The sequence below is a fragment of the Dendropsophus ebraccatus genome, chromosome 9 (assembly GCF_027789765.1).
Source record: "Dendropsophus ebraccatus isolate aDenEbr1 chromosome 9, aDenEbr1.pat, whole genome shotgun sequence".
NCBI classification, from domain to species: Eukaryota; Metazoa; Chordata; class Amphibia; order Anura; family Hylidae; genus Dendropsophus; species Dendropsophus ebraccatus.
The window spans coordinates 29,008,068-29,031,129 of NC_091462.1; the positions used below are offsets into that span (position 1 = coordinate 29,008,068).

General features: G+C 44.3%; 1 protein-coding gene across 4 annotated transcripts; it reads left to right on the forward strand.

The window, feature by feature from the left end:
* Nucleotides 1-982: 982 nt before the first annotated feature.
* Nucleotides 983-22,498, forward strand: LOC138800803 (FAST kinase domain-containing protein 1, mitochondrial-like). Of its 4 annotated transcripts, XM_069982851.1 has the most exons (16): nucleotides 983-1,128; nucleotides 2,346-2,734; nucleotides 4,294-4,362; nucleotides 8,233-8,358; nucleotides 9,536-9,569; nucleotides 9,714-9,934; nucleotides 11,790-11,900; nucleotides 12,769-12,900; nucleotides 15,602-16,085; nucleotides 16,281-16,395; nucleotides 18,373-18,501; nucleotides 18,874-19,005; nucleotides 19,627-19,731; nucleotides 20,801-20,921; nucleotides 22,125-22,236; nucleotides 22,361-22,498. In XM_069982851.1, exons 2-16 carry the CDS (start codon nucleotides 2,391-2,393, stop codon nucleotides 22,442-22,444), a joined length of 2,319 nt encoding a protein of 772 aa, XP_069838952.1. In that variant the 5' UTR covers nucleotides 983-1,128; nucleotides 2,346-2,390; the 3' UTR covers nucleotides 22,445-22,498. The 4 variants fall into 4 exon arrangements, with proteins under 4 accessions (XP_069838952.1, XP_069838950.1, XP_069838951.1 ...); XM_069982849.1 differs by having other exon boundaries at nucleotides 9,536-9,934; XM_069982850.1 differs by lacking the exon at nucleotides 983-1,128 and adding an exon at nucleotides 1,335-1,403 and having other exon boundaries at nucleotides 9,536-9,934.
* Nucleotides 22,499-23,062: the final 564 nt, after the last annotated feature.

Genomic DNA, 23,062 nt, shown 5'->3' on the forward strand with positions numbered 1-23,062 from the left:
GGTACTTACCATGTGTGCACAGGTGCTTCCTGCTAATTGGGATCACAAGGAGGAGTGCTAGCCACTCAGAAAAGGGAGAAACGTAAAATACGACATGGAGAGGGAAAAGAGCTGCTGCACCTCGCACCTATGGCTGACACTAATGCCTCTTGGCTGCATTTAAAAACCAACGCCAGAATGTTGGTATATAATTTGATCAAACCATATTGCCTCATGTACCACGTGCCGGTCTCCAGGTTCACATACACCTACACCTGTGCACACATGGCAAGTACCTCCTATTTTACCCATTCTACCTGCAGGAGCAATGGTGAGTGATAAGACCATCTTCACACTTGTGTTGCTAGGTGGCCGCTTTCTCTGCTGGCGGCGCCTGCTGGGCTTTGGGGGGGCCCTTTGGATTTGGTCCTGTGACATTGGGGTTGCAGGGCCATTCTATGGCCTCCTTTCCCTGCTTGCGCTCACTTTGCAGTGTTTGTGGTCGCTGACCGACACAGTGTTGAGTTAGTGTAGGGACTCATGTGATACGTAATACATGGGGCAATATGGTTTGATCAAATTATATACAAACATCCTGGCGTTGGTTTTTAAATGTAGCCGAGTGGCATTAGTGTCAGCCATAGGTGTGAGGTGCAGCAGCTCCTCTCTCTCCATGTCGTATTTTACATATGGTTTTCTATTGTGCGACACCTCGCCATTATACCTTAGCCTTGGTTTATGAGGCAGTCTGTATTTATTTAGTGGGAATGAGATCTGCATGGAAAATGGGGTCTGTAATTATTCTGGGATCACGTGTTTATTGTCTTTCAATGTCCTATATAAGGCTATAATGTCACACAGCTTCTTTGTAGGAAACCTGTCACTGACTTTATGCGCCTGCAGCAGCTGGAGAGCCGCATGTCGGGTAACAACCGCATCATTTGTTCCGTCCTCCTAATATCGCACATTACAGTTGTCGGCCAGCAGGTGGCAGGCGCGATCACTGTAGCGTTAGGCTAAGGGCGAATCGATATTTCGGTTATCTGCTGGTCTCGCCTAGCCCTCCTCTACACGTGATCATCGGTGAAAGTCAACTCGGCGCTCAGCGGTAATCCTGGCCGGATCCTGACCTCCTAGACAGACTGCAAGGTGCGGGCTACATGGCGCTCCTATACGGACATATATGCGGCCGCATTAGTAACGCCCGGATATTACTCCCGTTTTTATTCAGCGCTTGTCTTGCTTCGGGCATAGAGCTGTAATAGATGCAGGACTTGCAGGATGACGTCACACACGCGACGTTCCAGGTCACATGGCTCTAACTGTACTGTAGCTCTTCTGTACCTCTCTATATTAGAGAGTCCTGCGCTGTGTGACTTGTATCTGGATCTGGGATGTATCTGCTGACATTGTATCTTGTTACAGTGAGAATTTAGTAGAATAAACAATATTTACTATACATAGAACAGGGAGCTGCTTATATTGACTACTGTAGTCAGACTAGACCCCTCCTCTACAATAATCCTGCCCCCTGTATAAGGATCCTTACACATCTTTTACTACTATGCATAAGAATACACTATGCACCCCACTGCAACTTTGACATAAAATGATGCTAAAATTGCAGATGACGCCAACTTTAACATTGCATATGTTCACTTTTTCAAAGCTAACCTTTGCATTTCTGCTGTGAATTTATGGTATGATACACAGCCATGGAGCCGCACCTGGGGATGAATCTGCATGTGTGTATTAAAGGGGGAGTTCAGCCAAAAAAATAAATAAATAAATAATTCAAATCAACTGGTATTAGAAAGTGCTAGAGATTTGTAATTTACTTCTATCAAAAAATCTCAAGTCTCCCAGTACTTATCAGCCGCTGCATGTCCTGCAGGAAGTTGTGTATTCTTTCCAGCCACTTCCTGCAGGACATACAGCAGCTGATAAGTACTGGAAGACTTGAGATTTTTTTTTAATAGAAGTAAATTACAACTCTCTGACACCAGTTGATTTGAAAGAAACAATATATTAGTGAATTACCCCTCTTATAGACTCAGTGACAAGAAGTGTCATATCTCTTCTCTTTGTCTCTGTATGGAATTTGATGTGGAATACTTAGAACAATGTAAATAATACCCTAACAGTTCTATCACAGTAGATAAGTAAACTCTGCATTAAATACCCCATTGTCCTTGATAATGTAGGACCTGACCATATACATGCTCCGACTATGGTCATATCCACAATATGCAGCCCGTCCACCTCTTATGTTTAGTAGATTACTGGAGTTTGTCTGCTGTAATATCAATGTATGGAAAAAAAAAACTTTATATAAAATTGACTGCAGTGTACCGCTGTCATTACAGGTGTGCCGGATATAGACGACAATGTTAGCGCCTCTATAGAGCTCTATGGCCGCCATGTTTCGCTGGAGGGGTCCCTTCTGTTTCTCCCTGCGGCTTCTTCAGACTCATAGTGTAAGAGCCGAGTCCTTGCTGGACCAGCTGAAGAAATGCAGCACAGAGTACCAGGTGTTCCAGCTCCTCGGCATGAACAGGTCGGCGCTCACCGTAAATCACGTCGGCTGCGCGGTGAATCTGCTTTGGTGTTTCCAGGAAGGGAAGCCCAAAAAATATAGAACTTATGGGCAAGTTCGGGAACACCCGGAATTTCTGGTTCTCCGCACTCTGGCACAGAACAAGATGGAGCTTCTAGATGACAAAGAGCTGGTGGATATACTGTACACGTTACTAAGGTTAGTGGATGAGTATACATGGTGGCTGGTGGTATACACAAAGGGGGTGATTTATCAAACATGGTGTAAAGTGAAACTGGCTCAGTTGCCCCTAGCAACCAATCAGATTCCACCTTTCATTTTCCAAAGAGTCTGTGAGGAATGAAAGGTGGAATCTGATTGGTTGCTAGGGCCAACTGAGACACCATGTTTGATAAATCTCCCCCAAAGCTTTAGTTACCTAGAAGGGGTAAATGATAGCAATTGATTATTCAGTGAAAATTAATGGCTTTTCCTTAGGGCCCATTTACACAGAAAGATTATCTGACAGATTATTTTACAAAGATTTGAAGCCAAAGCCAGAAACAGACTATAAACAGAGATCAGGTCATAAAGGAAAGCCTGAGATTTCTTCTCTTTTCAAATCCATTCCTGGTTTTGGCTTCAAATCTTTGGCAGATAATCTGTCAGATAATCTTTCTGTGTAAATGGACCCTTAGCTGCGTTTACACAGAGCGATAATTCGCCCAGTCGAACGATTAACGATTTTAAAATAACAATGTGTTTTTTTTTATAACGATCAGCGTTTAGACGGAACGATAAATCATTTGGAAAAATAGTTATTGCAATCGTTTCAAGATCGCTGAAGCCCATCTCACACATAGGGTGAATCAGTGAAAGACTGTTTAGACGAAGCGATTAGCGAACGAACAACGACGATTTGAGAACATGTTGAAAGATCAAAATGAACGATTTCTCGCTCGTCGCTTGATTGTTTGCTGTGTTTACACAAGCCGATTATCGCTCAAGTGCGATCGTTATTGTGAAAATTCAAACGATAATCGTTCCGTGTAAACGCACCATTAGGAAGGACCATCAATACTAGATCGGCAGGGGTCCAACTAGGGCTGGGCGATATAAACGATATGCCAAAATATCGTCATCAATTCGGTTGACGATATAGATTTTTGGCATATCATTATATATAGATATAGATTTTTGGCATATCATTATAGTGGTCAGAGCCCTGTTTTTTTATACAGAGCTCCATATCGTCTGCATACTGTCTTATGAAGTTCAATGCCAAAACAGTATGCAGTTAGCTCATAAGCTCCCTCTACTGGTGGCTGAGGGCAATCAGCATATTATCTTTATTTGTATGTCTATGCAGTGAATATGGAACTCTGGATTCGGAATTTAGTTTACTATTAAGCTATAATAATGGAACCCTATCTTTTTTACGACATTATGTTTTGACTGGAAGGATTGTTATTATAAAGGGACAAAAGTCCTTTAGGGTGAACGTTCACTTTAAATAATAAGTGATTTTGTCTATCACACTAGAAGGAAACCGTTCCATCACCTTTGCTACCAGTATGCTTTTCAGTGTGATAGTTTGGGGTTATATAACTTTTTAAAACCTGTTCACACTTTATGCAGTTTGAAACTGTATACAGTTACATGTGACCATAAATTGTGGAATAAAGCTTTGTAAACATGGATGTATCAATGAGTTTGACGAAGCAGTAGCCTGGTCTTGCCCTAATACCCTGCAGTGACTCTCTATTCTTCATGCCAAGGTTTCAGGTGGAGGCGCATGATCCTCTAATGCAGCAGCTGGTGGTGGAAGGCTGGAGGAGACTGGACAGGTGAGAGCATTCATTTCTGCTCCCGATCCTGATAAGAAAATTCTATTGAATAATACATTTCTTTTAAATACATTCCTAATATGGCTGCCAGTTATGTCTTAGGGTCCTTTAGGCGAGCAGCCCCATGCCAGACATGAGCAGTGGGGGTGTTAGTGAGCCATTGCAGGAGATTGATTCTATAGTAAAGTCTATGGAGCCTGTTGCCTGCAGTTAGGAGACAGTGGGGTCAGCAAGCTTGGGAGTGGAGTGAAGTGCTCAACTGCATGCTTCTCCCGCCTCTGCCTAGTGAACAGTGGCATCTGAACACCAAGACGTAACTTGTCAAATGTTTTTTTTTTTTTTTTTAACTGACAGCATTTTAAAGGGCTCCAAGAACAGTTTGAAGGGGTTATCTGACGAAAATCTTCTTCTTTCAGATCAACTGTTTCAGAAAGTTATATAGATTTGTAATTTACTTCTATTTAAAAATCTGAAGTCTTCCTATACTTATCAGCTGCTGTAAGTCCTGCAGGAAGTGGTGTATTCTTTCCAGCCTGACACAGTGCTCTCTGCTGTCACCTCTGTCAATGACCGGAACTGTCCAGAGCAGTGACAAATACCCACAGAAAACCTCTCCTGCTCTGGACAGTTGACAGCAGAGAGCACTGTGCCAGGCTGGAAAGAATACACCACTTCCTGCAGGACATACAGCAGCTGATAAGTTTGGGAAGACTTGAGATTTTTAAATAGAAATAAATTACAAATCTATATAACTTTCCGACACCAGTTGATTTGAAAGAAAAAGATTTTTACAGGTGTGAAATCTACAGTGATAGATGAAAGCCAAGATCTTCTTCCCCTTAGCTCAGGGGCGTAGCTAGGGGTTCAGCCTAGGGGGGGCGAGTGAGTCTGAGTGGGCCCCCAACCGATTATGTTACCCATAGGGAACCTCAACAGACGACACTGCTTTCCAAATAATAAAGGGAATATTCTACTACATTATTAGAATAGGAATTAAGAGCAGTGTGAGAGGCTTCTACATTTCACATATATGGCCATGTAAAATTTAAAGGTGTTATGTAAGATTAGAGAACCATAGCTGCTTTGTTCCAGAAACAGCACCACCCCTGTCCTCAGTTTGTGTGTGGTATTGCAGCTCACTTCCACTGACGAGAATGGGGCCAAACTGTAATTCCACACATGTCAATTCTTTGGTTGGACAGCTGAATTTGCCGGAGCATATAATAGAGCCTATGGAGCAGGTGGGGAGTGAAGCGGGAGCGCACAGGGATGAGTGGCGGATTCCCCCCATAATTTTCTGACAGAATTACTCTGTGCGCATTTACCCTAACAGGGGTGTCAAACTCACTGCCCTCCAGCTGTTGCAGAACCACAATTCCCATCATGCCTGGACAGCCAAAGATAATTGTTTATTTACACAGAGAGATTTATCTGACAGATTTTTGAAGCCAAAGACAGGAACAGACTATAAACAGGGAATAGGTCATAAAGGAAAGACTGAGATTTCTCTTCTTCCCAAATCCATTCCTGGCTTTGGCTTCAAAAATATGTCAGATAAATCTCTTCCAAGTTAATTGTAGTTCTGAAACAGCTGTAGGGCCACAGTTTGGAGCCTGTGCTCTTTATGTTCAATGAATAATCTCTACTATATAAACAAGATATTACTAATAATACCAGCATATACAGGACAAATAATACTGTCACACCATGACCACTACCCTCACCATACACTGGCTGGATAATAGCGCTATATTGTCACTGAATAACATCCACAATATAATGCCCAATATTCTCCCTAAGAAGTGACCGTATTGAGGTAGATCAAGGTGTATACAGGTTCTGCATCATGCCTTGAGAAAGCGACATACAGGCGTGAAACGTTGGTGGGGAGAGAGTGTCCTCTCATTGTCCTGTGAAGCATGTTTTGTATCGAATAAAAGTAAAGTTTTATGGTGAAGGGCAGCTGAAATGGTTTCTTCCTTAGCATCTATCATAAAAGATGGTGGGAAGCTGTGTAAGGGTATGTTCATATGACGTTTTTGTCCACAAGTCGGGCTGCACGTTGGGAATCAATGAGAAAAGGAGGCTGCCGTGCAGCCCGACGGCCACATTGATTTAAATGAGCAGGATGGAGTCATTATGTGACAACGTTCTGCTCATTTACCGGACGTACACGGCTTTTGTGCAGGACTCAATAGCGTAGTCGGGCTGCACGGCAGCATCCTTTCCTCACTGATTCCTGACGTGCAGCCCAACGTGTGGACAAAAACGTCATATAAACATACCCTAACCTCCATCATACATGATGCTGGGAAGCTGGGTAACCTCCATCATACATGATGCTGGGAAGCTGGGTAACCTCCATCATACATGATGCTGGGAAGCTGGGTAACCTCCACCATACATGATGCTGGGAAGCTGGGTAACCTCCACCATACATGATGCTGGGAAGCTGGGTAACCTCCATCATACATGATGCTGGGACGCTGGGTAACCTCCACCATACATGATGCTGGGAAGCTGTGTCACCTCAAAATGGCAGCACTATCAGATCTCACCTGCTGCTGTACAGCTCCTCACTCCTCCTCAGGCTCTGTTTATTAAGGCACTATCTGGTTACTCTGATTATTCTCCCGTTTATTCTGGCACTCTATTCTGGTTACTATCCGACCCGCGGGTAGCTCCGGGGGCGGGGCTTATTTTCACGGGGGCGGAGCCTGTCGGACCAACCCGGGACATACGTTTTCGGCAAAACTTACTGATGCCAACTCCCCAGGCGCTGTGGATAAGACCCGCTCTGTACAGTGCAAGATTCCCCTTCCCCTCACTCACTCACTAACTCAGACACACACCTACTCACCTCACCCGTTCCCCAGCTCTTCTCAAGCTGACCCGTACTTTTCCAGCTTCCGGTGTAGGCAGCCAGCCTGACTTGCAGAGGCTGCCTGCACAGGAAGCGATCTCTGCTCCAGCGGGACATTCCCTTTAGCTGTGCGTGCGTCTTAAAGGCATACGCACAGCTAAAGATCACTCAGGCCCTGTGATCTGGAGGCTTCTGTCAGTGGGCCCCCAGCCTTGGTGGGCCCGGGGGCGGCGGCCCACCCTGCCCCCCGCTAATTTCGCTACTGCCTTAGCTTTAGCATTTGGTGGGGGTCTGAACATCCAGACCGTGACCAATTAGAACTTTTGACATATCCTGTTACATATCAGAAGTTATTGGACGTGATACTTAATCCTTGAATGGGTTGTCTGTGATTAGGAGAAAGGTCCCCCCCTCCACACACACACAGCATTTCCATTTTTATCCAAATAAGTCGATTTACTAGTTATAGGATTAAAGGGGTTGTCCAGCGAAAAAATTTTTTTCTTCCAAATCAACTGGTGTCAGAAAGTTATATAAATTTGTAATTTACTTCTATTAAAAAAAATCTCCAGTCTTCCCATACTTATCAACTGCTGTATGTCATGCAGGAAATGTTGTTTTATTTTCAGTCTGACACAGTGCTCTCTGCTTACATCTCTGGCCGAGACAGGAACTGTGCAGAGCAGGAGAGGTTTTCTATGGGGATTTGCTACTGCTCTGGACAGTTCCTGTCTCGGCCAGAGATATCAGCAGAGAGCACTGTCTCAGACCGAAAATAAAACATCATTTCCTGCATGACATACAGCAGCTAATAAGTATGGGAAGACTTGAGATTTTTTTAATAGACATAAATTACAAATCTATATAACTTTCTCACACCAGTTGATTTGAAAGAAAACTATTTTCGCTGGACAACCCCTTTAATGTAAAGGGGGCTTCTTGGATCAAAGATCTATGGAAAAGTGTAAATCTGCCCTCTTTAACCAGGATTGTATTTTGTCACCTAGGCTCGATCTTCCAACGTTAGCAAAGTTTGCAGTATGCCTGAGAAAACAAGATCTGACCTCTAGTCCACTTATGGGACAGATAGTGAGCATTGTGGACCAGAATTTGGAGGAAGCAGAGGATCCTCTGTAAGTATATGTATGTGTATAATCATCCGTAATGTTTATACGGTATGAGTTACACTCATTTACATTATAAAATTATTCCGCTACCTGAGGCCTTGTAAAGAACCTAGTACTACAGCAAGTAAAGGCGTTAAATACAGGGGGATTGAGACAATCGGAACACAAAACACATTAGAAGAGTTTTATATCTTTTCATATAGTAATTAATGTGCCCGTGTCATGTCAAACAACTTCCATCTGTGTCATAGCCTATGTGGTTCCTAACATTTGTTTAAATCACTTCATTTACTGAGAATAACACCTCTAAAGTTTTGAACAGTAAGCATAATCTGCTGTTTACTGCCTATTATTAGGGGATATCTGTCTCTAGTAACGGCTAGATCAGGACAGTACACAGGAAGTGGGGGCAGGGCTTGACATGGGCTATGTGTATAAGAGGATAGGGGGATCCTGGGCCATGCCTGGACCTTGTTGGGCTCTATGGAGCCTGTCTCTTACAGCTAGGCAGAGATCCCAGTCTGCTGGAGAGATAATATCTTAGCCATGCACTTTTCCTGGCTCTATCCAACATTTGATGGGGGTCTGTATACCCAGACTGTGACATGTGAAAATATGACAGGAAATTGTATCTTCAAGTGTCCTACCGGATTGCGGTCCTAGGAGACCCCAGAGTGTAATTATTCACCTTCTCTCTTTAACCGTACAGTTTTATTTTATATCAATGTATACAATGTAATGTAATTTAGTTTATACTTCAAAGAAGTTATCTGGCATTAGCACATTTTTAATATCTTTCTGCCATATAAGAAAACTTAACAGACATGCCTTCCTCTCCGTGCTCCCGTGGTGTCCTGATACAGCCACCAGTGTTCCCCACCATCTGTAGTTGCTGCTACTTCCGAGACAAGCTCGTTGTGGGATTGACAGTCCTCTCTGCCAATCACTGACTGAGACAGGACAGCGCCTAGCCAGTGATTGGCTGAGCAGGCTGTCACTGTTGAGACGAGTTGTTTGGGGAGTAACGGAGGCTACGGACAGTGAGGGACATCGGCGGCACTTCAGCAGGACACCGAAGGAGCATGGAGAGGTAAGTATAACATATTAGTTAAGTTTTCCTAAAAATTTACTAGCGCCGGATAACCCCTTTAAGCATAACATTATCCGGTCTTCTGTCCTCCAGGACATTGTCCTGTCTCCTCGCCTGCCTGCACTCGGTAAGTTCACAAAGCCTGCAAGACCGACTGATAAAGAAAACAGAATCGGTCTTCCACAGATTGGACCTGTCCGGCATCAGACATGCCTTCAGGGCCATGAGACTATTCTACAAGTATAAGTTTACTTATGTTTCCCTGCTGGAGAAATACGACAACTTCTTCAAGCAGAATATAGGCACAATGGACGTCATAAACCTATCGGACGTTACTGTGTTATACCAGCATCTGCGGTTAAATGGTTCAGAGTTTCCAGTGATGGCAAAGCCGAGACTTGTTAAGATGATGAAGACCTGTGATGATCCTGAGACGTTTGCTCATCTGTTTGATGCCTTAAGTGGCATAGCATCTTCTCATATAACAGACAGGTAAATTATTTATTTCTCTTTGTATATTCATTATAGAAATCTAGACATGTAGGGGGAGATTTATCAAACTGGTGTAAAACAGAATAGTCTCAGTTGCCCCTAGCAACCAATCAGATTCCACTTTTCATTCCTCACAGATTCTTTGAAAAATGAAAGGTGGAATCTGATTGGTTGCTAGGGGCAACCACTCTGCCCTGCCGATTCTGCGAGCCCAGGATAAACAAAGTGGGCCACCCATGCATGGCTACTTCTACATTCATTCTCTAGATGTTCCAAGTATTGTAACATGTAATACTCTGCAGTGTTTGAAAGGTCCATAAAGAACATGGCGACAGAGAGCACTGGGAGTAGTATGGGACAGTGTGGCTCTGCTACTGCCCGTACACGGCTACTGTTACAGATATACAGAAATAGGGGGAGATTTATCAAACATGGTGTAAAGTGAAACTGGCCCAGTTGCCCCTAGCAACCAATCAGATTCCACTTTTCATTCAGACTCTTTGGAAAATGAAAGATGGAATCTGATTGGTTGCTAGGGGCAACTGAGCCAGTTTTACTTTACACCATGTTTGATAAATCTCCCCCAGTGTGTTTGTAAACTCAAAAAACTGCATAAAATAGGTCTAGATTTTATTTTATTTTTTAAATGGACACACCTACAGTATAATGACAGGGCCGTATTACAGCACAATCTAGAGGAAGAAGCAATCGCCGACCTGTCAGATCCACGATCGCACCCTCCTCGTTCCCTGCTCGCTGTCTGTGCTGTTACAGGCACAGACAGCAAACAGGAGGGGCAGCGGGGAGCTGCAGGAGGGGCTGCCCAGTGGTCTGCTGCCACCGCTCCTGATACTTGGAGTTATGGCCAGCAGACCATCACCGTCATGATCGTTTTGATTCAGCATGTTTAAAGACCAGGATTAGTCGACATCAGCCGAACCACAAGCACACTTGGGTTTCACCAAACCCAAGCATGCAGCATGTGATAACCGGCGGCTGAAGAAGTTGGATGCAGCCCTAGGGAGTTCTGGAAAATGTTTTTCAGGCAGCCTTAGGGCTACATCCACCTCCTTTAGCCACCGGTAATCAAATGCTGCATGCTTGGGTTCGGAGAAGCCCAAGTGTCCTGGAGGTTCACTTATCTCTACAATCACTCAGGTGGAGTGGGGCAGGGAGGAGGCATGCATGCTGCATCTCAGCACAGCCTCCTTGACACTGAAAGAGACGCTGTCAGTAGGTTTCTGCTGTCCTAACGGTAGGGTAAACTAGTGACAAAGAAGCTGACCAGAATGATGTATAACTTACATTGTTCTGTGCATCTGATTTGGAGATATCCTCCTGAATAGCATGGCCAATAAGTAGTCCTCTCCATTATGTGCATGAGCTCGGTAGTCCCTGATATTCATAAGAAGCAGGAAACTCCGCCCACCAGCTGCTGGTTGGCAGTTATCTATCCATGCTGTGTATAGGCAGTCAACTGTCAATCAGCAGCTGGAGGGTGGGGGAGGGGTGCGGCATGAAGCTTATTCTCCTGCATATTAGTAGAACAGCTGAACAAAATGATGTAAGTAATACACCAGTCTGTTCAGCATTTATATCATTAGTTTATAGTACATAAACTTAATGACAGATTCCCTTTAAGCCTTTAACATGATTTAAAACTGGCAGATTCCCTTTAAAGGGGTTTGTTTGTCCATAGGCTGCGCCTCGTACAGTAGGTCAGATTGGATTGGGCAAATGTGGCTGAGCTGCAGTTCCTTTAAGACATTTCCATATATACATGTTTTTACACAATACAGCTAAGGCCCTTTCTGGCCTAGACATATATCTGACATATTCATTTTGTTTCCTTCAGTCTTGAAGAAAAGTTGCTGACCTTCATTGATGAGATGAATCTGAGCCAATTACTTGTTGTCCTGAAAGCAATGGCAGAAATTGAATGCAAAAATAACACGCTCCTCCAAAAGTAATATTTTTGGTTTTACTTCTGTGCTTTCTTATGTGTGTCCTACTCAGGGAGAAAGCAGGGCAGTGGAGTTTTTGTGACACCCCCCCCCCCATTTCATTTTGTCAGATCATAACTGCATGGACTAAAGGTATATTGTGTAATCCTGGTCAGATGTATGTTTTACTTTTGCTTTGCCCATGTAATACTTACTCCATGAATTCCTGCAGTGCCATCTGTTTTATCCCAGCTCAGCTGCATCCATTCATTCCATTTTTGCAGTTGGATCATGTGACCTTCAGGCTAACAAAAAATAAAATGTGTGGCGAGGCAGCTGTGCTATAGCAACAAGCAGCCTCCCTTGGGTACTTAATATAATAAAATAGGGGGAGATTTATCAAACATGGCGTAAAGTGAAACTGGCTTAGTTGCCCCTAGCAACCAATCAGATTCCACCTTTCATTCCTCACAGACTCTTTGGGATATGAAAGGTGGAATCTGATTGGTTGCTAGAGGCAACTGAGCCAGTTTCACTCTACACCATGTTTGATAAATCTCCCCCATAGGTTACACTGGAGGAACAAGACCCTGCTCTGTATAGCTCTGTATTGAGAACTGCAGTTCCTAACACAAACATTGGTGGCAGCAGAGGGGCTGTGTTGGCTCTTACTGTGCCCCATGGAAGTGGCTATATAAAGAGAAAAATATACATTTATTTTATTGAAGTTATATAATAAGCCCAGGAACCTGTATAGCACATAACTATCTGCACTTAGTATGTATAATAGTGAATAAGTTACTGCTAGTAGATATCATTCAGTAATTCTTGGCCATTCAGAATATTATGATGTTTTTGTATGTCATGGGCCATCTTTGTTTCCTTCTGTAGAATCTGCCTCCTCTTACAGAAGCATCTAGATGTCTGTAAACCCACACAGCTATTCTATATCACCGAGGCCTTGGTTCAGTTGCCATCCCAAAATACTAAGATATGGAAGGAATTGCCGAGGCATCTGCAGAGGTGAGTTACCTGAGAATGATACAGAAATTCTGTGATTCATCGGTTCCCCAGACAATATATTTTCCTTTTGGAGCCACTAGACTAAAGAATGAAGGCAAAGAGCGTGGCACACACATTGCCCATAGACTGTGCCGCAGCCCCAACACAGGGCAGAGTTCACACACAGCAGTACAGCCTATACCTGTGGGCCCTCCAGTACAGCGGCTCCAGACATGTCAGACCTGGGCGTTAACTTTGAGGAGAAAGCTGAGTCCCATTTGGGGAGAGATAATGGTGAGGGGACATAGAGCTGACTGGAAGGATGGGGGGGGGGGGGGAGAAGAGGGATTGTCAGGACTACACAGGGGATACATGGGAGTGTATAGGAGCAGTCTCTGGGTATATAGAGGATGTATGGGAGTATACAGGAGACACATGGGAGTGTACAGGAGCCATCTCAGGGTATATGGAGCATGTATGGGAGTATACAGGAGACACATAGGAGTGTACAGGAGCAGTCTCTGGATATATTGTGATATACAGGAGACACATGGGAGTGTACAGGAGCCATCTCTGGGTATATAGAGGATGTATGGGAGTGTACAGGAGAAGTCTCTGGATATATTGTGATATACAGGAGACACATGGGAGTGTGCAGGAGCCATCTCTGGGTATATAGAGGATGTATGGGAGTATACAGGAGACACATGGGAGTGTACAGGAGCAGTCTCTGGGTATATAGAGGATTATGGGAGTATACAGGACCCACATGGGAGTGTACAGGAGCAGTCTCTGGATATATAGTGGTGTACAGGAGCAGTCTCTGGCTATATAGAGGATTTATGGGAGTATACAGGAGCCACATGGGAGTGTAGAGGAGCCATCTCTGGGTATATAGAGGATATATGGGAGTATACAGGAGACACATGGGAGTGTACAGGAGCCATCTCTGGGTATATAGAGGATGTATGGGAGTATACAGGAGACACATGGGAGTATACAGGAGCAGTCTCTGGATATATAGTGGTGTACAGGAGCAGTCTCTGGCTATATAGAGGATTTATAGGAGTATACAGGAGACACATGGGAGTGTAGAGGAGCCATCTCTGGGTATATAGAGGATATATGGGAGTATACAGGAGACACATGGGAGTGTACAGGAGCCATCTCTGGGTATATAGAGGATGTATGGGAGTATACAGGAGACACATGGGAGTGTACAGGAGCAGTCTCTGGATATATAGTGGTGTACAGGAGCAGTCTCTGGCTATATAGAGGATTTATGGCAGTATACAGGAGACACATGGGAGTGTACAGGAGTCATCTCTGGGTATATAGAGGATGTATGGGAGTATACAGGAGACACATGGGGATGTACAGGAGCAGTCTCTGGATATATAGTGATATACAGGAGACACATTGGGGTGTACAGGAGCAGTCTTAGGGTATATAGAGGATGTATGGGGATATACAGGAGACACATGGGGTTGTACAGGAGTAGTCTCAGGGTATATAGTGGATGTATGGGGATATACAGGAGACACACAGGGGTGTACAGAAGCAGTCTCGGGGTATATAGAGGATGTATGGGGATATACAGGAGACACATGGGGTTGTACAGGAGTAGTCTCAGGGTATATAGTGGATGTATGGGAATATACAGGAGACACACAGGGGTGTACAGAAGCAGTCTCAGGGTATATAGAGGATGTATGGGGATATACAGGAGACACATGGCGGTGTATAGGGGTAGTCTCGGGATATATAGTGAATGTATGGGGATATACAGGAACACATGGGGTTGTACAGGAGCAGTCTTGCGGTATATAGAGGAGTAGTCTGAGGGTATACATAGGGAGTTTGGCAGTATCCAGCAGGGCTCATGCAGACCAGCACTGCCAGGAGAATGTACAGTAGACGGCTCACATCTGTCAGCAGCTGTCTACAGATGGATTTCTAGCATTGCCAGAAGATAAATCTCTGTACTCCATGGGGTCTCTTTAGTGCGATACAGTACCATGGCCTGAGCCGCGAAATAAAGGACTTCTGATTGTCAGGCCGGACCATCATCTCCCCAATATCCAGTTCTTGGCCCAGATGTAATGTGTATCCAGTTTCACTCACTGCACTAAAGACGTGTGACAAACCTGAGCCCTCTTAAGCTGAAATGTCTTCTATTTTTATCCCTTCTCCTCCTTTTCCCTGAATCATACTTTCCTGCTTCTTCCCACGAACCTTGTAAAGTTTCTCAGTCACTGTAGTGAGCCCTTCCAGGAAGTTGTGGAGGTGGTGCTGGACTCTGTTCAATGCTTTAAGGGGAAATCTGTCAGCTCATCTGTATCCTACAAACGGCAGACATGGCCAGACAGATATTAGGATGGGCTTTTTGTAAGTTATAAAATCCAGTTTTTGTCCCAGAGGACTAAGCTGCTGAATTGCCACAGCATCACCTACATTCAGTTCCCCTCCTCGCCCTCTCCTCTATCATTGATGCACGCACATAGCTATGTAAGCAGTGAAACTATCCATACTTTTTTTGTAGTTGTCCAAATGCTTTTTATTACAACTTTGAAGTGTCCTAGAGGTGTTGCCAGGGCACTTCAGTGCCAAGCCACGCCTTTCTGACACTTTAGTGCCAAACCACGCCTCTCTGACACTTCAGATTGGTGATTAAGAGCATTTCTTTAGGTGAACCCAAATAATTTTCTTTTTCTTCCGACAGGAACCTAATTGCCAACTTTATACCATCTGAGGTGGCAACAATGGCCAAAGCGCTCTCTCTTTTAAACCTCAACCAGGTGGATGAAGCCGTCCTTTCCAAACTTTATGCTGTAGTCCAGCAGTGCAGCTTACCAAGCATGGAAAAGATAGCGGTCTTACTAATGCAGCTGTCAAAAACTAATCACCAAAGGAACTACCATAAAACTTACAGAGAACTCCTCCAAAAACTGAACGTGTGTGCGCTAGAGAGGCTCCAGCATGTGGACAACATTAATCTCCTACTGGATGAAGTCATACAGATCAAGACCAGGCAGTGGATGAATGAGGAGCTGACAGAGGGATTGTTGGACACCTGCCAGCGCCTGCAGCATAAGGTCACCTGGAGGAACGTCACAAAACTTTCTATATTTTTAATGCAAATGAATCAGGCCCGAGCCCCACTGCTGCACACGGTGGCTGCAGTGACTATGGATGATATTGCAAAGGTATTTTAGCAAGGAGCAATTTCTTTTTTACATTTATTATCAATTATATTATTATTTAGTTATTTTTTTTTATTTAATTTTTAATGTTTATTTACTAAATGTATTATTTATAAGTATTTTAGCTTTTTTCTATTATATTTATTTGCTCCTGTTTTGTTAAACCTTTTTACTTTTTTTTTTTATTTATTTTTTTAGATCCATTCATCCTGTATCCTTATAGTTCTGAGACCCTTCAGTCTCCTAAACTATGAGCCTCCTCAGGGAAGAGCGTTTTTTGACGCTTGCTTGCAACATGTACTGGAGCATAAAGGTAGGTATCCTGGAACATATCTCAATCTGTTAGTGATATTTTAGTGATATTGTACTGTATAGTAGGTCAGTCCTTTTTGCGTATGACTTTGTAAAGGGTAAATTTAGCAGGTTTCATACCTTATTTTATATCATACTTCATGGTGCTTGTTCCAGTTTAAAGTGATCTTTTATCATCTGTGGATTGTGCCACCTGGGCGGGGCTTCTTGGCTGAAGCGCCGCTTAACCCCACAACAATGCCGTAGACTCCGCCCTATGATGTAATTGGCTACGCCCCCTGAGTGGCCATTGGTGTGGGCTGACCTAGAGGGGGTGGGGACTAGACCTTTAGGCTGGCCTGTTCCAATGGTTGTCGAGGGGAAGGCCTATGAGCGATGACGTCGTGGGGGTGGGTGGTACGGTGACGATATGGACGGGGATAGATGGCGTTTCGGCTCTGAAGACCCGCCCAGGTAGCACAGTCCACAGATGATAAAAGATCACTTTTTACTAGAACAAGCACCATTACGTATGATATAAAATAAGGTAAGAACTGCAAAATTTACCCCTTACACCTGTGTAGAGAAGTCAGAATGCAAAAAGGGGGTGACAGTGTCACTTTAAAGAGTACCTTTAGTTTTGTTCCAGCGGTAGGATACAAGTCCAAACTCCCAGCAACTCTGTAGTCCAAAGCTCACGTTAAGAGAGTAGAATACAGAATTGCTGGAAGTCTCATAAACTTGCATTGCAAGTACTGGCTACTCTGTATACTGCTTGCCTTAGCAATGCCAAGAGTTTGGTCTTGCATACTGCTGCTGCATCAAAACATGAGGAGCCATTTAAAGGGGCTATTGCGACTTTATAACTTATCACCTATCCACAGGATGAGTTGATAAGTATACTATTATTGGGGTGCAACTGCTGGGACCACCACTGCTATAAGGGCCCTATTCCACGGGCTGAGCAGGGCCCGATCAACGATGTAAACAAGCGCCAGTCTGCTAGATCGCCGCTCGTTTACTGGGCCTATTCCTCTGCCCGATGATCGTTGAGCGAGGGCTGCAGGGACATCGTAACTGATGTCCTTGCAGCATACTTTACCTGTCAGGTCTTCTGCTCCGCTCTGTCTTCCTCCCCGGGTCCCGCGTGCTCTGGCTTCAGAATGGCCTGTCAGGTGACAGGTCACTCGGCCAATCACAGGCCGCGGCGGTCCCAGCCTGTGATTGGCTGAGCACTCCGTCAGCTGACAGGCCATTCTGTAGCCAGAGCGCGCGGGACCCGGGGAGGAAGACAGAGCGGAGGAGAAGGTAATGTATTGTGCTTCTCAAATCGTCGGTCACCCGCCGCGCACCGCTATTCCACCATAGTGATGCGCGGTGGGGGAACAATGATTTTAGGTCTGGCCCTAAATGAACGTTCAGCCGATGACGCGATCAACGGCTGATCGTTCTCTCTAAGCCACCGAACAATAATCGGCTGAATGGGGCCGATTATTGTTCCTGTGGAATAGGGCCCTAAGACTGCTTGCTCATTAGTTAATAAAGTAAATCTGTCAGCTGTTTATTACGCTCAGAGCTGATTTGCAAAGTTATAAAATCACGTTTTCCTTCTAAGCTGAAGAGTCATAGAGCTCCACCCCTTCATGCTGTGCATGATTGATATACGGGGTTTGGTTTCCAGCACCGAGCCTTGTACATCAATCATGCTGGGCAGGAAGTGGTTGGGGAGGACGGACTTGCACATGCTGCAGCTTACCATGAATTTATAACTTTGCAAACAGCCATCAACCAAGAAATAGGTATCATTGCTTTTATCTGCCCTGAAGGTCTGAGCCTGATATAAAGCTGGCAGAGATTGCCTTTACATCCCATACAGAGATAATAGAGCGGAGGCTGAGTATGTGTGCTGCCACTCCATTTATATGGGGGACAAGGGACCCTGATCAGTGGCAGTAGCAGTTGTCGGACCTTGTGTCAGTCTTTTCTTTTGTCTTTGCAGATTTGTTGAGTCCTTCGTGCTTGATGCAGATCTGTTACAGTTTTGCTTTGGCAAAATACTTTCCGAAAGAATTAATAAAGGCGATATTCAACATCACATTCTTACGGCAGCTCGACGCCCAGCTGAAGTGTAAGTCTGCTCCATGTCATGGTTATTGTGTAGAGTATGTAAATGTCTAGTGCAGGAGAGAACAGCCAAACTAGATGATTTTCACTATGCCTGATCTTCTCGTTCTTGGGGACACAAGTCACCACCAGAGATGACCATCATTGTCTTTTCGCCCGTTCAAAGTGTATGCACACTGGGCTGAGCTGAGTGTGCACGTTTATGAGGGGAAATAGAGTCGACTTTTTAGACTAAAGTATGTGACCAGCATTATCAGAGACCAACTGGACCCTGTAGATAGAGAAAGCTGCACAAGTGTAATCCTAGTCAGTGACTGTACCCATGCACATTGAGAATAATATCACTGATGCCATCTGTAAAAATGTATTGTTTCAGCTTTTCCGCACGCTCAGAGCATGAGTTTACGGCAGTGTCTTATGGAACTGAACCGTGCGGTTTGCATCGAGCACCCGGAATATCAGATACCATGGTTCCATGAGCCGTATTGTCAGTACATGAAGAAGAAGGGTAAGAGGCAGGTCTTTCCATTTCTGAAGTCATATCAATATATCTACTTGCCAGTTGATGAATTACTGCTCGCACAACGTACTATTCTTGAAAAGAACGACTGCTGTTTTCAATGATAAGTGGCCGTTCTTTTTAGCCTTGAAATCAATGCTTTGCTGCCTGTTTCATGCACACTCTGCACTAACGACGGCCGTTGTTTTGTGCGGCCTTGCAAAGGAATGATCATGTCAATTAATAATGGCCGCTGTTCCATGAACATCGGCCGTTGTTAATTTTCCATGCACACGGGGGCATAGTCTGTTCATCTGTGGTGTGTACGGAAATCAATTAAGCATTGATTTCCATACACACCACAGATGAACAGACTGCGTTTGTATGATGGGCTGCATGGAAATAAATGTTCCTGCAACTGTCAGAACCCCACAGGACGGCCACAGGAACATACAAACACCTGCCAGTATGACAACGGCCGTTGTTATACTGTGTTTGACCATAGCCTAAAAGTACAGTAGGACCACAGGACGGCTTCTCCTGGAGGTGTCTCTACTCCCTGAAGACCTTTATGAAAATGGTGCAGCTACCGCCAGTATCCTAAAATAATAATGTGGTTTTATTCTACAGATTCGACACCCATGAGCCAGATGCTTCAGGAATTGTTAGAGGAAATTCTTGGAGGAGAACATTATACAAAGTTCTTGGCAACAACACCTTACTGTTATTCTATAGGTAAGATCTCAATATAAAGGTCACTGTGAAGAATACATGGCTGATGAAGCTCTATTAGATGGCCCAAGCCACTAATCCTGCCGTTCAGCACTTAGTGTCACTGTCGTTTAAATTTTTTTTGCTGCAATCAAAAGTACAGGCGATTTTAAGAAACTTTTGTAATCTGGTTTATTAGCCGAAAAAAGCATTTTTATCATGAAAAAGCAGTTTCAAGCTCTCCCCCCTGTCTTCATGGTTTTCTATGGAGAGAGGAGGGGTGGAGGGAGATGAGGCACCAAAACAGGACAACAAAGAGTCAATTTACAGCTACATCAACAGGCTATCTCCTCTGAAGTCAGCACTGACCTCTCTGACCTCTGAATACCGGCTTTCACACAGCTCCCGGTGTGTAATCTTTTGTTCTCTGCTGCCCTCCTCCCCTCTCCATAGGTTACACAGGGCATGACTGATGTAAAAGAGTCGAGATTTCCATGGCATATTTGCCTTATAAACCCAATTACAAAGTTTCTTAAAATTGCCTGTACTATTGATTTCTGCAAAAAAAAACAATAAAAAACTACAGTGACACTTTAAATGCTCAGGAATCGTGCGGCCAGGGCTGTACACATGATCACCAGATCATGCATGTGGCTCATTGATTTGATCAGCCACCGATCGCATACGCCCTATTACACGGACTGCCAATAACCTCATCATCTGGTGATCACTGTCAGGGACACGTTAAAGAGTTTTTATTAAATCTATAAGTAAAGAACAGGTGTGCTCTTGCCATCTTATGTTTCAGGTTAAATGGGTTTTTACAAGATAAAAAAAAATGGCTGTTTATCCTACAGTAACAGCACCACATTTGTCTTCAGGTTGTGTGTGGTATTGCAGCCCAACCCCAGTCATGTCAGTGGAGCTGAGCTCCAGTAGTAGACACAGCCTATAGACATGTGTGGAGCTGTGGTGAATTACATTGTTTCTTATTGAGTTGTAACTTTTAGCTGACTGAACGGTATCCTGAATATTACCTGTATAATGGTCTCAGGACATATCCGCTTTAATGGTCTGCTTTTTACTTCCTTAGATTTTGAATTCATGCTGGACAAGGATAAAAAGCCAGTGCCATACCTGGAGGTGGACAACATCTCTGATAAAGCAATAAGGATGTCTGAACATGATGGTCGGTTACTAGAAGGAGCTCAAAGGTCAGCAGCTGTCACCTCAAGATTAATTTACATTAGACAAAGCTCAGGAGGAAAGATGAATGAATTTACAGTAATAACGAAGCAAAAAGCTTCATTGGCTCGGCAGTCGGCTTATCAGCCTGCCTCCATTTAACTGATTGCTGCTCAGGCCGTTGCACCCCGGGTGCTGTAAAAAGCTGGATCCATTCCTGTGAAACTGGAGTTTGCCTGTGATCCACCTTAAGGGCCGGTTCACACTGAACAAACACGGCGCAATTCTCCGCCGCGGAATCCTGGCGTGCTCAGTGTGCTGCTTTGAGTGGATGGGAGAGCGCGCGCCTGTCTGCTCCCTCTCCTCTCCGCTCAAAGAATGAACATGTTCATTCTTTGAGCGGAGAGCGGCGGCAGCTGACAGGCGCGCGCCCTCTCCATTCACTTACAGCAGCACACTGAGCACGCCGGGATGTCCGCCGCAGAATTCCGACGATCTTGCTCAGTGTGAACTGGCCCTAAGGGGCACATTTTTCATTCTCTTTGGTTATTTTGGCTAATTTGGTGGGGGGTTTTAAGCAACATTTACCAAGGCATTTAAGTGTTTTTTGATCAGTTTATGCCGGCTATGCTATTTCTGCAATTTTTGTGCTCTGAGGGGGCGTGGTTTAAGTTAGCTTGTGCGCTAAACAAATTGAGCAGCAGTACACCAGTCAGACCCTGGCGTCGTTTTTTTAGCCAAGCTAAAGTCACCCCCCCCCCCCCCCCAAAAAAAAGTGAGGAAATTTATCAAGGCCAATGCTCCTAATGATGCCGTTTGCACACAGACCAGAGATTTTTGCGTAGTACGTGAAAAGTGCACCAGCGCAAATATTATTCTGCAAATTATAAATGGGCTCATCTTCCATTTTTCTCCCCTTCTTCTTCCTCCCAAATGTTAAATTGTACCTAAATTTTTATTCAACATTTAAGAAGTCAGAATTTGTGGGGATCTGGAATAAAGAGAGAGAAGCACTCAGCTAGACGCTTTGTCCCTTCCTTTCTGCCATGCCAGTCTCATAGAGATACATAGAGACTGTCATGCCGTCCGTACTCCGTGCCCTCAGTTTTCCAAGAAATGAAGGGTGCTTACAGCTCAGCCAATTGCTTCTGACTCTTTATTCTAGCAAACAGCCAATTAATAATATAGTCATGGAAAACCCTTTTACCAATCCTTTTTTTTTTCCATTACAGATATGCAGTGGAGTTGCTTGGCCTCAAGGCCTTCTGCCATAATGCACACTTAAAAGGACAATTTGCCATGAAGAAGAGGCATTTGGAGATGCTAGGATACCGGGTCATTCAGGTACATTGGAGATCACTGTATCACTGTGCTTGGTCTCTAGATACACAGTATTATACATTGTGCTGGAATCTGCCCGGGTCTGTCAGTACATTGGTGCTAATATAAGGTTTTATTTGTCCCACAGATACCTACTCATGAATGGAAATCGCTGACAGAAAGGGAGAACCAGAAACAATACCTCAGGAGGAAGATCTATGCTGATCCATGACATTAGATGTATATTTTATTGTAACTAAAAAGATAAAATATTTTATTAAGTGACTATTCTATTGTTTTAGTTCTTGCCTCTTGTGATGCAACACTACAACTCCCAGCATGCTCGGCAACTAGCGCATATAGGGGGAGATATATCAAACATGGTGTAAAGTGAAACTGGCTCAGTTGCCCCTAGCAACCAATCAGATTCCACCTTTCATTTTCCAGAGAGTCTGTGAGGAATGAAAAGTGGAATCTGGTTGGTTGCTAGGGGCAACTGAGCCAGTTTCACTTTACACCATGTTTGATAAATCTCCCCCTTTAAGAACAGGGACCTGAGCCTCCTGTATGAATGGCGATCAAAGTGAATAAAGGAAGCTGAGGTGCAAACATAGAACCACTGCTCCATTCTCACAGGAGACTCAGGCCTCCATTATCTAGCTCTAACTGATGGGACCCCATAAGATCAGATAGCTCATCCCTAACCTGAGGATGGCGAATATGGTCCACCATAAAAAAGTGAGTGTATAATGACTGCCTCACATATACAGTTCGATTTTCATCCCCCGCCTCACTGTGTAGGATACTCACCTAATCTATGTGCCAGTCTCCTGCTATGGGTCTCTTCATT

Bases quoted from the DNA above. Each gene is read 5' to 3' on its own strand.
- LOC138800803 (XM_069982849.1), top strand. From the start codon at position 2,391: ATGGCCGCCATGTTTCGCTGGAGGGGTCCCTTCTGTTTCTCCCTGCGG. The intron at 9,935-11,789 runs GTAAATTATTTA...TGTTTCCTTCAG, and splicing joins TCTTCTCATATAACAGACAG to TCTTGAAGAAAAGTTGCTGA. The intron at 16,086-16,280 runs GTATTTTAGCAA...TTATTTTTTTAG, and splicing joins CTATGGATGATATTGCAAAG to ATCCATTCATCCTGTATCCT.